General features: G+C 43.6%; 1 protein-coding gene across 1 annotated transcript in view; it reads left to right on the forward strand.

Moving 5' to 3' along the window:
* The window catches only part of LOC145353506 (E3 ubiquitin/ISG15 ligase TRIM25-like), a 29,747-nt gene extending 14,604 nt beyond the window's left edge, over positions 1 to 15,143 (forward strand). Inside the window, exons 3-5 of the mRNA XM_080204314.1 lie at positions 6,366 to 6,596; positions 8,967 to 8,989; positions 15,068 to 15,143. Of these exons, the coding sequence (XP_080060440.1) occupies positions 6,366 to 6,596; positions 8,967 to 8,989; positions 15,068 to 15,143 (330 nt within the window). The remainder of the gene's footprint in view (positions 1 to 6,365; positions 6,597 to 8,966; positions 8,990 to 15,067) is intronic.
* Positions 15,144 to 15,354: the final 211 nt, after the last annotated feature.

The following is a 15,354-nucleotide window of genomic DNA, read 5'->3' on the forward strand; positions in this document are numbered from 1 at the left end:
GCCCCCGGAAGCGTAAGTGGTTTTAGTTCAGTTGGGCAGTATGGTTGGTGCACGCTTGGAGGGCCGAAGGACCTGTTCCTGTGCTGTAATTTTCTTTGTCCTTTGTCCTTTGTCCTTTGTCCTTTGTTCTTTGTTCTTTGTACTCATAATTCTTGATAACCATGAAACTACCGTTTTATTGTAAAAGCTTGATTTACAAATTTCCTTTATGGACAGAGTCTCTGTCTACCTAAATAGGCATATATGTGACTCCACACCCTCAGCATTGTGGCTGATTCTTAACTGACCGTGGGGTGGCACAGTAGCACTGCTACTTCATAGCGCCAGGGACCCAGGTTTAATCCCCGACATGGGTGACTGTGCGGAGACTGCACTTTCTCCCCATGTCTGAGTGGGTTTCCTCTGAGTGCTCCAGTTTCCTCCCAGTCTGAAAGACGTATTGGTTAATTCTCAGCGTACTAAGTTCTCCCTCAGTGGACACGAACAGGCACCCGAGTGTGGTGACTCAGGGATTTTCACAGTAATTTCATTGCAGTGCCAATGTAAGTCTACTTGTGACACTAATAAATAAATTTTAAACATAAACGGCCTAGCAAATGAGACAGTTGTATCAGACAGCTGTGAAAAAGCTTAATGCAAATAAATTTGAATGGAAATTTTAGTTACGCCCCACAACCTCCCTTGGCAATCCTTATTTTTACAGGGGACACCAGGCTTTGGGGAGTGCATTGCAAGGCTGTAACGCACTCTAGGAGTTTGGATTGTATTATAACAGCAAGTTTTGATAATTCAAATGTTCACCAGAAGCTTGGTACAGAAAAATATGGATGTCAGTGGAGTTTACAAGGGATATTTCTATTCTGTTACTTCGGTGCCATTTTGAATGTTAACTCCCTTAATTGCAAGACTCAGATTTATAGGAGAGGAACATTGACAATATTCAATTCGTTCTAGCTAACAGTGATTCTCAGTGTATATATAACAAATTACCATGGCTTCTGGAACAGGTCAGCGACTGAGTATCCCTCAGTGAGTGCCTCAACTTTCAGCCCTTAAAGCCTCTCTACTGTCTATAAGGCATTGTGTGGAGAGACTGGCACTGGACTGGGGTAAGCACAGTAAGAAGTCTCATCACACCAGGTTAAATTCCAACGGGTTTATTTGATAGCACAAGCTTTTGGAGTCTTACTCCTTCTTGCGGTGAATGATGAATTGTATTCAAAGCAGGGCATATATAGACACAAACTCAATTTACAAGATAATGGTTGGAATGCTAGTCTTTACAGGTAATCAAGTCTTAAAGGCCAACACACCCAGCTATCCTGTCGCATCAGACAATGGGACCCTGTGTGAGAACCTCTTCAGCTATGTTGAGGGCATCCTGAAACCAATTGTACAAATAACCCCAGCTTCTGTGGCGACATTACGGACTTCTTACAGAAACTCATCGCCCATGGAGCAGTTGAACCAGGAGTGCTCTTCATCACAATAGATGTCTCAGCACTCTACACCAACATCCCCCACGATGACGGCATTGCTGCAACTGCCTCAGTACTCAATGCCGACAACTGCCAATCTCCAGATGCAATTCTACACCTCATCTGGACCACAATGCCTTCACCTTCAACAATCAGTTCTTCATCCAAACACACAGAACAGCTATGGGGACCAAATTTGCACCACAATATGCTAACATCTTCATGCACAGGTTTGAACAAGACTCTTCACTGCACAGGACCTTCAACTGATGCTATACACTAGTTACATTGATGACATTTTCTTCCTTTGGACTCAAAGCGAACAATCAATGAAACAATGAAATGATTGACAAAGTCCTTCATGGCAGGTTGGTTAAGAAGGTTAAAGGTCATGGGATACAAGGAGAGGTGGCTAGACGGGTAGAGAACTGGCTTGGCCACAGGAGACAGAGGGTAGCAGTTGAAGGATCTTTTTCCGGCTGGAGGTCTGTGACCAGTGGCATTCCGCAGGGCTCTGAACTGGGACCTCTGCTATTTGTGATATATATAATTGATCTGGAAGAAGGTGTATCTGGTGTTACCAGCAAGTTTGCGGATGACACGAAGATGGCTGGATTTGCGGATAGCTATGAACATTGTCAAACAATATAGTAGGATATGGATAGGCTGGAAAATTGGGCGGAGAAATGGCAGATGGAATTTAATCCAGATAAATGCGAGTTGATGCATTTTGGAAGAACTAATGTAGAGGGGAGCTATACAATAAATGGTAGGGTCATCAAGAGTATAGGAACACAGAGGGACCTAAGTGTGCAAGTCCACAAATCCCTGAAGGTGGCAGCACAGGTGGAGAAGATGGTGAAGAAGGCATATGGTATGCTTGCCTTTATAGGACGGGGTATAGAGTATAAAAGCTGGAGTCTGATATTGCAGCTATATAGAACGCTGGTTAGGTCACATTTGGAGAACTGCATCCAATTCTGGTCGCTGCACTACCAGAAGGAGGTGGAGACTTTAGAGAGAGTGCAGGGAAGGTTTACCAGGATGTTGCCTGGTATGGAGGGTCTTAGCTATGAGGAGAGATTGGGTAGACTGGGGTTGTTCTCCCTGGAAAGACGGAGGATGAGGGGAGACCTAATAGAAGTGTACAAAATTATGAAGGGTATTGATAGGGTGAATAGTGGGAAGCATTTTCCCAGGTCGGAGGTGACGATCACGAGGGGTCACGGGCTCAGGGTGAGAGGGGCGAGGTATAACTCCGATATCAGAGGGACATTTTTTACGCAGAGGGTGGTGGGGGCCTGGAATGCGCTGCCAGGTAGGGCGGTGGAGGCACACACACTGGCATTAAGAATTACCTGGATAGTCACATGAGCAACCTGGGACTGGAGGGATACAAATGAATGGTCTAGTTGGACCAATGCGTGGCACAGGCTTGGAGGGCCGAAGGGCCTGTTTCCTGTGCTGTACTGTTCTTTGTTGATGACATCAATAGGTTCCATCCACCATCAGACTCACCATGGACTACTCATCAGAATCGGTTGCATTGTTGGACACACACATCTCCATCAAGGACAGTCACCTCAGCACTTCACTGTACCACAAGCCCACGGATAACCTCACGATGCTCCACTTCTCCAGCTTCCACCCTAAACATGTTAAAAAAGCCATCCCCTACGGACAAGCCGTAGGGTCTGGAGGGTCTGAAAATAGATAAGTCCCCTGGTCTGGATGGGATTTACCCCAGGATTCTCTGGGAGGCAAGAGAAGTGATTGCTGAGCCTCTGGCTCTGATCTTCAGGTCGTCGTTGGCCTCTGGTATAGTACCGGAAGATTGGAGGTTAGCGAATGTTGTCCCATTGTTTAAGAAGGGGAACAGAGACTTCCCCGGGAATTATAGACCGGTGAGTCTCACTTCTGTTGTGGGCAAGGTTTTAGAAAAAATTATTCGGGATAGGATTTATAGTTATTTGGAGAGTAATGAATTGATTGGAGATAGTCAGCATGGTTTTGTGGCGGGTAGGTCGTGCCTTACTAACCTTATTGAGTTTTTTGAGAAAGTGACCAAAGAGGTGGATGGGGGTAAGGCAGTGGACGTGGTGTATATGGATTTTAGTAAGGCGTTTGATAAGGTTCACCATGGTAGGCTTCTGCAGAAAATGCAGATGTATGGGATTGGGGGTGATCTAGGGAATTGGATCAGGAATTGGCTAGTGGATAGGAGACAGAGGGTGGTGGTTGATGGTAAATATTCATCATGGAGTTCGGTTTCGAGTGGTGTGCCTCAGGGATCTGTTTTGGGGCCACTGCTGTTTGTAATTTTTATTAATGATCTGGATGAGGGTATAGTTGGGTGGATTAGTAAATTTGCTGATGACACCAAAGTCGGAGGTGTGGTAGATTGTGATGAAGGGTGTCATAGTTTGCAGGAAGACTTAGACAGGTTGCAGAGCTGGGCCGAGAGGTGGCGATGGAGTTTAATGCGGAGAAATGTGAGGTAATTCACTTTGGTAGGAATAACAGATGTGTCGAGTATAGGGCTAACGGGAGGACTTTGAATAGTGTGGATGAGCAGAGGGATCTAGGTGTATGTGTACATAGATCCCTGAAAGTTGGGAGTCAAGTAGATAAGGTTGTTAAGAAGGCATACGGTGTCTTGGCGTTTATTGGCAGGGGGATTGAATTTAGGAGTCGCAGCGTCATGTTGCAACTGTACACAACTCTGGTGCGGCCGCACTTGGAGTACTGTGTGCAGTTCTGGTCCCCACATTACAGGAAGGATGTGGAGGCTTTGGAGAGGGTGCAGAGGAGGTTTACCAGGATGTTGCCTGGTATGGAGGGGAGGTCCTATGAGGAGAGGCTGAGGGATTTGGGGTTCTTTTCGCTGGAAAGAAGGCGGCTAAGAGGGGATCTTATTGAAACATATAAGATGATTAGAGGTTTAGATAGGGTGGATAGTGATAGCCTTTTTCCTCTAATGGAGAAATCTAGCACGAGGGGGCATGGCTTTAAATTAAGGGGTGGTAGTTATAGGACGGATGTCAGGGGTAGGTTCTTTACCCAGAGGGTGGTGAGGGATTGGAATGCCCTGCCTGCTGCAGTTGTAAATGCGCCTAGTTTGGGGGCGTTTAAGAGATCCGTGGATAGGTTTATGGACGAAAAGGGATTGGTTTAGGTTAGTGGGTCATTGTTTTGTAACTGGTCGGCGCAACATCGTGGGCCGAAGGGCCTGTTCTGCGCTGTAATGTTCTATGTTCTATGTTCTAAGCCCTCCATATACACAGGATATGATCAGATGAAAAGGATCACAACAGACAGCTACAGACACTGAAAGATGCCCTCATAACAACAGGATATAGCGCTTGACTCTTCGATTGACAGTTCCGACGTGCCACCGCGCAAAACCGCACCAACCTCCTCAGAAGACAAACACGGTACATGTCAGACAGAGTATCCTTCGTTGTCCAGTAATTCCCCGGAGCGGAGAAGCTACAACATGTTCTCCGGAGCCTTCAACATGACATCGATGAAAACGAACACCTCGCCAAGGCCACTTACACACCCCCATTTCTTGCCTTCAAATAACTGCACAACCTCAAACAGACCATTGTCTGCAGCAAACTACCCAGTCTTCAAGAGAACAGTGACCACGACAGCATACAACCCTGCCACAGCAGCCTCTGCAAGACATGCCGGATCATCGACAAGGATGCCATCATTTCACGTGAGGACAACATCCACCTCGGTACAAGGTACATACTCTTGCGACTTGGCCAACGTTGTCTACCTGATACGCTGCAGGTAAGGATGTCCCAAGGCATGGTGCATTAGGGAGACCATGCAGACACTGCGACAATGTACAGCATTCAACAATCACCAGGCAGGACTGTTTTATTCCTGTCAGGGAACACTTCAGCAGTCACGGGCATTCAACCTCTGATCTTCGGGTAAGCATTCCCCAAGGCGGCCTTCACGACATGATGACACAGAATCGCTGAGCAGAAACTGATAGCCAAGTTCTGCACACATGACGATGTCCTCAGCGGGATCTTGGGTTCATGTCACACTATCTGTAACCCCCACGACTTGCAAAATCTCATTAACTGTGCTGGCTGGAGGCAATATGCACTTCTTTAACTTATACTGAACCCTTTGTCCGCTCACATTGTCTGTACCTTTAAGACCTGATTACCTGTAAAGACGCGCATTCCAACCATTATCTTGTAAATTTGCATCTATATACGCCCTATTTGTGAACAAAACTCCCCACTCACCTGAAGAAGGAGCGAGACTCTGAAAGTTTGTGCTACCAAATAAACCTGTTGGACTTTAACCTGGTATTGTGAGACTTCTTACTATAAGGCATAAATCAGGAATGTGTTGAATATTCGCTTGTGTAGATGTAGCATCTGCAATACTCAGAGGCTCAATACTATTGGGGAAAAACAAACTTCTTCATCAGCAGTCTATTCACATGCTTACACAGCCATTTTCTCCAGGATTAGTTTATCTTGATTACAGTGTTTACTACTTACAGAAAGCTTTGCAGCACCTCATCGAGTTTTCTTCACCACCATCTGCGAAACCTACAACCTCCACCACTTAGAACATCAAGCTGATACATGTGGACACCTCCACCCCCACGTTTCCCTCCAGAAACACACTATCCTAATCTTGAAATTCCTTACCTAATTACACTCTGGGAGCACATGTCTTCACCACATGTACTACAATGGTTCAAGAAGAAATTTCACCACCATTTTCTGAAGGGCATGAAATTAATAATGAGTAAAGCTAATTGTCTTACACCTGCATAATTCCTATGTTCAGAGAATAACAGTTTTGTGTGAGGACTGTTCGTAATGAGAGTGTGGGATTGATTTTTAGACACTCACCAATGAACTGAAAGCAAGCTTGTCGAAGGAGTTCTCTGAATGGAGAAAACAGTTGGAAGAAGATGAAAAATACGCACTGAAACTGATCGATGACGAGGAGCGCCGTGTTCTCTCTCAGATCAGGAGTGATTCAGAATCACTAAGAGAAAAGGTGGAACAGATTAAGTTAGTAGATGTTGAAACACAGAAACAACTGCAAATGGATCGTCTCTCCTTTCTTCAGGTACAGTTCATCTTTCCAATGATCACCTCTCTCGTAAATCCATCATTGATTGGTTCCACAGTCACCTACTTCACTTAATAACCATTCTGAACACATATGCATAAAAATCAACTGTCAGTGGGCTAGTGAACTGCAGAGAGTTTGACAGCTGATCACAAGTCAGTTTCTTATACCTGATAATGAATGGGAATGCTGAAACATAGAAAGCAACATAGGATCAAGAATGACCTCAATGAAGCCATTGAGGTTGGCATCTTGGAACATGAACTCCCTAATTAAGCTCATTATTGCCTGTCCAATCAGGAAGTCTATTCTGTGTTTATAACTGGGAGTACCAGGTCTTCTGGCACTTTGGACTTTGTCAGTATGAAGCACTCTATAAATACAGCTTGTAAATAAAGGGAATCTGGTGAAGGGACACTGGCCTCTGGAGGCTTATTTCAAATCCCTCAATACTGTTCTGCCATTTGATGAGATCATGTATGATCTGCAATCTAATTCAATAAACCTGCCTTTGCTCACTATCCCTTAACATTTTTTGATAACAAAAATCTTATCAATCTCAGATTTGAAATTAATCAATTGACTGAATGTCAATTGCTGTTTGTGGAAGAGAGTTTCAAACTTTGATCACTCTTAATCTGTTTATCACTGCTGCCTAGTTCTGGGTTAACTCCAATCAGGATCTCTTGACACAAAACAGAATGCTGGAAAACCTCAGCAGGTCTGGCAGCATCTTTAGGGAGAGGAAAACAGAGTTAAAATTCCAAGTGTGACTCCTCTGCAGAGCAGAGCATCACGAATGGAACAAAACCCTGCCTCTCCAATACCTTTACAAGCTGGCTTGAGATGGCACCAGGCAGGCAACACACTATGTGGGGCTCATCATTATGCTTAGATATGATATCTGTCTCTCTAAGTATTGACCCCCTACAACTATACAATACTAATCCTCTCTCCCTACTCCATCTCCTGTTTTTACAACCTCCTTCTCCAAGGTTCCAAAATTTGTTAATTCCCCTCCAATATGTTTTTTAAGCTTAATTCTATATCCCCATGTGATTGACCTTCCCATGAAAGGGATTAGATTCTTCCCATTAATTCTCTATATGTCTCATGATTTTAGACATCTGTACTAAATCTCCCTTCAGCTTTCTCTGTTCTAAAGAAAATAACCCTAGCCTATCCAGTTTTTCCTCATCACTAAATTTCCCATTCCTAGCAACATCCTCGTAAATCTCCTTTTTATTGTCTCTCATGTGATAAATCTTTTCTGTAACGAAGTGACCAGATCCAGATTCTAGCTGTGGCTGAACTAGCATTTTATACATCTTTAAAACCTTCTTTCTCTTATATTTCTGTGTCTGGGCAATTGAAAGGTATTCCATATTACTTAACCACTTTATTTACCTGTGCTGCTAACTTCAGGATCTGTGGACATGCACTCCAAGGTTCCTCTGTTCCTCTACACATTTCAGCATCCTACCATTTATTGTCCTCTACAATGCTTTACTTGGATTGAATTCCATTTGCCACATTTCTGCCCATGTGACCAGTCCATTAACATCTTCCTGCAGAATGAAGCTTTCCTACTATCAACTACTCAATCAATTTTTGTATAATCTCAAAAAGCTTAACATGACCACCCAGATTTAAGTCATTCCTAATACCCCAAATAACAAGGAAACAAGTGCTTGGGAACAGGTAACCATGTGGAATCCCACTGGAAAAAGACTTCCAACATAAATGCACCGATGGACTATTATCTTTTGCTTCCTGTTACTTTACCAACTGTGAACTCAACTTGCCTTCTTTCCATGGATCCCATTGGTTTTTACTTTTCTGATTAGTCTGCCACTGGGATCTTGTCAAAGGCATTGCTAAGTGGGCAGGATTTTCTTTGTGGGCTTTGGGGCCCAACATTAGGTTAACTGGGGGACAAAATCCCCAGTGTGGGGATTTTGTGAGTTATGATTTTCCTGGAATTGGCCAATCAATTAATGTTCTCTCTGCAAATGTGACTTTCTGCTTCTGGTTGCTTGCCTCTAATTCACCGTCCCACTCCAACTCTGACATGTCTATCTTGAGTCTCCGACACTGCAGTGAAGCTCAGTGAAAAGCTCAGGAAACGTAGAACCATAGAATCCCTACAATGCAGAAAGAGGCCATTTGGCCAATTGAGTCTGCACTTGATCTCCAAAAGAACATCTCACTCAGGCCCACCATCCCACCACCTTGATTCAGAAGGTGTCATAGACAAATGTTATTCCATTACTGTGACTCAATCTACCTGCTGAACTCTTCAACCTGAAAGTCATTCCCTTTGTTGCATTCGACTGTGTATTGATTGATCTCTCCTTTTGTTTACAGGACTCCAAGCAATTCCTTTCCAGGTAAGTTTATTTCATTGTACAGTAAGTGTTGTGGGTGGGAATTTTCATTAGAATCTGGGAGAGGTGTTGATGCAGGAAACCTAGGTTTGAAACAGGCTTAAAAGCAAATTATTACGGATGCTGGAATCTGAAACCAAAAGAGAAAATGCTGGAAAATCTCAGCAGATCTAACAGCATCTGTAAGGAGAGAAAAGAGTTGACGTTTCAAGTCCAGATGACCCTTTGTCAAAGCTGAAAGGCATAAAAAAGCTTACATTCCAGGCTTACCTGGAATGTCATTGTTAACTACCAGTTGGGATACTGAGTGTGACAATTTGATATTTGCATCTTGACTAAATGAAACTTTGTTCACTGTTGACTAAAACTGTTCTTGAGAATTATAGGTTGAACAAAAGTGAACTATTCCCTGAATATTCAGAATAGTTCTGCTAATTGGATGCTGATTAATATTAATAATATTTTAAATTTGGCATATGCCTTTATTTAGGCATCACCACTTGTACCATTGTAGGTAAAAGGAAGCTTTTCACAAATTCAGGATGTGCCAACATACTTTTACTGCCAGTGAAACAGATTTGAATTGTAACCGTTGTTATAATGTAGGAAATGTGGCAGACAATTCTGCACAGTAAGCTCCAACAGACAGCAATGCAAGAATGATCAGGTAGTCTGTTTTTAATTATGTTGATTGATAGATGAATATTGGCTAGCACACCTGAGTGTTCTCCTTTAAAATAATGCCATGAGGGCTTGTACATCCACCCAAGAGAACAGCTTGTGTTCACATAAAATAAAAGCAAATTAATGCTGAAATCTGAAACAAGAACAGAAAATGCTGGAAAATCTCAGCAGGTTTGGCAGCATCTGTGGAGGGAGAACAGAGCCAACATTTTGAGTCTGGAAGACTCTTTGTCAGGGCTGAAGACAACTGAAAATAGGATCAGATTTATACTGTTGTGGGTACTGGGCTGGATAGAGGGCCATCAAGAGGTGGAGGCAAGGAAGGGATTGACACAGATGTCATAGAATCATTGAGGTTAACAGCATGGAAACAAGCCCTATGGCCCTATTTGTCCATGCTGCCCTTTTTTTTAAACCACCAAATGAGTCCCTGTTGCCTGCATTTGGCCCATATCCCTCAATACGCATCTTGCCCATGTAACTGTCTAAATGCTTTTTAAAAGACAAAATTTACCCGCCTGTGCTGCTATCTCTGGCAGCTTGTTCCAGATACTCACCACCCTCTGTGTAAAAAATTTCCCCCGCACATCTATTGAACCTTTTCCCCCTTATCTTGAACTTATGCCCCTTGTAATTGTTATTTCTACCCTGGGAAAAAGCTTCCAACTGTTCACCTTACCTATGTCCCTCATAATTTTATAAACTATATCAGGTCACCCCTCAGCCTTCGTCTTTCAAGGGAGAACAATCCCAGTTTATTCAATCTCTTCTCATAGCTAATACCCTCCATACCAGACAACATCCTGGTAAACCTTTTCTGTACTCTCACCAAAGCCTCCATATCCTTCTGATAGTGTTGTGACCAGAATTGGACACAATATTCCAAATGTGACCTAACCAACATAATTTGCCAATGTTTATACTCGATGCCCCAGCTGACGAAGGCAAGTGTGCCATAAGCTTTCTTCACCACCTTTTGTACCTGTGCTGCTACTTTTAAGGATTTATGGACTTGTCCCTCCAGATCTCTCTGTGTGTCTGCCATTTATTTTATGGTGATTCTGCCATTTATTTTATTGCACTCACCTGAAAAGGATCTACCAAAATGCATCACCCTGCATTTGCCCAGATTAAATTCCATCTGCTACTGCTGCGCCCAATTTTCCAGCCTATCTATATTCCACTATATTCTGTGGGCGGCACGGTAGCACAGTGGTTAGTACTGCTGCTTCACAGCTCCAGGGTTCAGTGTTTGATTCCCGGCTCGGGTCACTGTCTGTGTGGAGTTTGCACATTCCCCTTGTGTCTATATGGGTTTCCTCCGGGTACATAGAACATAGAACATAGAACACTACAGCACAAACAGGCCCTTCGGCCCACGAGTTGCGCCGATCACATCAACACCTACCAATCTATTGACCTATCTATAACCCCAAATCCCATTAAACCCCATATACTCATCCAGAAGTCTTTTAAAAGACCCCAGCGAGTTCGCCTCCACCACCACTGACGGCAGCCGATTCCATTCACTCACCACCCTCTGAGTGAAAAACTTACCCCTAACATCACTTCTGTACTTTCCTCCCCGCACCTTAAATCTGTGTCCTCTCGTAGCGACCATTTCAACCCGGGGAAATAGCCTCTGAGAATCCACCCTATCTATTCCTCTCAACATTTTATAAACTTCTATCAGGTCCCCTCTCAACCTTCGTCTCTTCAGGGAAAAGAGTCCCAGCTCCCTCAACCTAACTTCATAAGGCATGCCTCCCAGTCCAGGCAACATCCTTGTAAATCTCCTCTGTACCCTTTCAATAGCTTCTACGTCTTTCCTATAGTGAGGCGACCAGAACTGCGCACAGTACTCCAAATGAGGCCTGACAAGGGTCTTATAAAGTTGCAGCATTACCTCCCGACTCCTAAACTCAATCCCTCGATTAATGAAGGCCAGTACACCATACGCCTTCTTGACCACCTCCTCCACCTGCGAGGCCGATTTAAGAGTCCTTCGGGTTTCCTCGCAGAGTTCAAAGATGGGCGGGTTAGGTTGATTGGCCATGCTAAGAAATTGCCCCTTAGTGTCCAGGAATGCGTAGGTTCGAGGGATTAGTGGGTATGATATGGGGGTAGGGCCTGGGTGGGATTGTGTTTGGCGCAGACTCGATGTGCCGAAGGGCCTCTTTCGGCACTGTAAGGTTCTATGAATCTACTGTATTCTTTGACAATCTTCATCACTATCCACGACTCCAGCAATCTCAGTATCATCCGCAAACTTGCTAATCAGACCAGTTACGTTTTCTTCCAAGTCATTTATGTACATTACAAACAACAGAGGTCCCAGCACTGATCCCTGCAGAACACCATGAAGTATGGACCTCCATTCAGAAAAACACCCTTTTACCATTACCTTCTGTCTTCTATGGCCAAGATGTGGAGATGCTGGCGTTGGACTGGGGTAAACCCAGTAAGAAGTCTCACAACACCAGGGTAAAGTCCAACAGGTTTATTTGGTAGGAAACACCACAAGCTTTCGGTGCTCTACCCCTTTGTCAGCTGAGTGGGGAGTTCTGATCACAATCAGGGCATATAAAGACACACATACAGTTTACAGAATACTGATTAGAATGCAAGTCTTTACAGCTAATCAAGTCTTAAAGATGCAGAAAATGTGTGTGGAGATAGCATTAAACATAAGTTAAAGAGATGTGTATTGTCTCCAGACAAGACAGTAAGTGAGATGTTGCAAGCCGAGGCAAGTCATGGGGATTGCAGATAGTGTGACATGAACCTAAGATCCCGGTTGAGGCCGTCCTCGCGTGTGCGGAACTTGGCTATCAGTCTCTGCTCAGCGACTCTGCGCTATCATGTGTCATGAAGGCCGCCTTGGAGAATGCTTACCCGAAGGTCAGAGGCCGAGTGCCCATGACCACTGAAGTGTTCGCCAACAGGAAGAGAACACTCTTGCCTGGTGATTGTCGAGCAGTATTCATTTATCTGTCTGCCATGCAGATGCTACAATAACGGATGAATAAACGCCCTCGCCAATCACCCCAATCACTTGACAATCAGTATTCCAGCCCTCTCTCTCTCGAGGGACTATCGACATAATTGTTCTAAAGAACCTTCCTGGACACACTTAACAAATTCCTCACCATCTGGACCCCTGGCCCTAAGGGATTTCCAGTCAATACAAGGAAAATTAAAATCTCCCACTACAATGACCCTATCATTTCTAATCTGTCCAGAATCTGCTTACATATCCATTCTTCAACTCCCTGTGGGCTGTTGGAAGGCCTGTAGTGCATCCGCATCATAGTGACTGTCCCCTTCCTGTTTCTGAGCTCTACTCACAATGTCTTGTTACATGACTTTTCCAAGATGTCCTCCCTCTGTATTATGTTCCCTAACCTGTACTGCAACTCCCCCTTCCCCCCCACCTTTTGCCTTTCTCTCTGGGCCCTTTTGTTGTTCTCACATCCTATCCTAACCTTAATTTGTTGCAAGATTATCCTCTTAGTGCCAGTCTTTAGCCGCCCACTTTTTTTTCGTAAAAGTTTTGTATAATTTGTAAACCTCATCTTCAGAAATATGTTGACAGAGAATCAAAAACTTTGTTGTTGAAGCTTGGGGTTCATGCATACAGTTTGCCAGCAATGGCAGCTACCAGCAGTTAAGATAAATGTGTCCAATGCTACTTGTTTTTTGTTGAGCCATCACAGTTCTTGAAATAACGCTTCTGCAATGGCATGGAAATTCCAGGATAGTGACCCTGTAGTAATGAAGAAACAGTTACATACATCTGTCAGGTGTGGACTTGAAGAAGTTCTTGCTGGCAATGCCACAAGAGGATTCAGGCCTAGCCATAGAACAAATTTTTTTTGTCAATATGCAGTATATTATTGATATTGTTGGCATCCTCCCATCTATGAAAGATGATGGATATAATCCATTTCTGATGGGCTGTCTTCATATAGTACACCCTATGCTGATAGTTGGTCAAACCTTGAGAGGCAGATTTTTCCACAAGTACCTCACATGAAGTTGCCATGTGATATTGTGGAGAGTGCTTTTTGACCTCGGCACCAGTTGCTAAGTTGCAGTATGACTAGTCTTCATGATGGTGCATGCTGTTCCACAGTGATATTGCCATTTTCCTCTGTTGTCATGACTCCCAAGTGTGATGTTTAGGTCCTTCACATTATTCTTGAAGCAGAGCTTTGGGAATCCTGCCGGCTTTAGAGACCTCACCAGACAGAAAGTCCTTACATCCTGTCAACGTAGCCAAACCACGAAGCCGCCTGTACTTGAGATGTGCTAACAGCCTTGGGAGCTCTGTCCAGAGAGTCCATTCATGACTTGTTCTGCTAGCTTATTTCCATAATGTGCCACAGACACTAACATAAATTTACCTCAATTTTTACTGCCTAATTTAAATTTGGTTGGCCAAGTTCTGGAATCTGGATTGTTCAAAGTTGCTTTCCAGAACATTCCAGACCAATATCTAGGGTTTTATCTTTCACTAATTTGGCATCTTTCTATCCTTTTTTCAATCAAATACTTATCCATTTAATTATCAGCATTTTTGCATAATTGTAATTCATCAATACTTACTCAGGCTGCACTGTTTTAAATTTTCAATTGCTAATTATCTGTTCATATTAGTTTACCCACATTGAAGAATACTCACTTGTAATTCATTTGAAAATGATAATTATAACTTTACTTCATCCATTATGTAAAAATGTGACTTTTGTGTTTTCATATATGACATTTTGTTAGTTAAGCCATTTTCACATTTTACTCAATTATTTGTATTGGACTGAATTTTGCTGGTAACGTGGAAGTCCTGACTGAAAATGGGAGGTGAGACTTTGGCAAGAGTGGAACCTGAGGTGACACATTGTTTGCAAAGACTAGTTAACAAGCTGCCAGCACTACCACCATCTAATTAAGGAACCATTTCAGGGTCCAGTCTGGAATGGCAGATCAGCAGTGGCACCAAGTGCTGAGGCTTGTTGACCTCAGCAGTAAAGAGGGTGTTGGGAGGTCACAATTGCTGCCTCCAGCTGCCAGGCTTCATCCATCAGCTTCCCCATGTTGTGATGGACCTTCCCAATGCAGGCAAAATGCATGTGAAAGTGAAAAGTGGCCTTTAATTGGCCAGTGAAGTAGTTGAACTGGTTGCCCAGCAACTTCCAAGCCACCAGCTATCCCACCGATGGCAAAGTGGCATTGCAAAAAGGAGACATCAGGGCTCCTTCTTGATACTTCCCCTCCATTTTGCCAGCCCTCTTACCTCCTAATTTGTCCCTGCAGGGTACAGAAAATTCAGCCCGTTATGTCAAACTTTCATTCATTTTTTATATCTGAAAACTATTTTCATTATTTCTGCCATTTCAGAATTTCTCACTTCGATAACACCATGACACCAACGGTTACTTTGACCAAGCCAGCTGTCGCCACTGCATTCATGTAAGAGATTGTATACTGTTCCAGCTGCACCCAGTTACTGAGAACTGTAAATGTTCAGTTGTTGTCTTATTCAAGACAGAGGTTAATTCCTTCTTGATACTAAAGGAATTAAGGGACCCGCAGTTAGTGTGAGAAAGTGGAGTTGAAGTAAAAGGTAAGCCATGATATTATGCAATGGCAGAGCAGGTTCGAGGGGCCAAATGGTCTATGCTGCT

This window comes from Carcharhinus amblyrhynchos, chromosome 15 (genome assembly GCF_965287045.1).
Source record: "Carcharhinus amblyrhynchos chromosome 15, sCarAmb.v2.hapA, whole genome shotgun sequence".
NCBI lineage: Eukaryota > Metazoa > Chordata > Chondrichthyes > Carcharhiniformes > Carcharhinidae > Carcharhinus > Carcharhinus amblyrhynchos.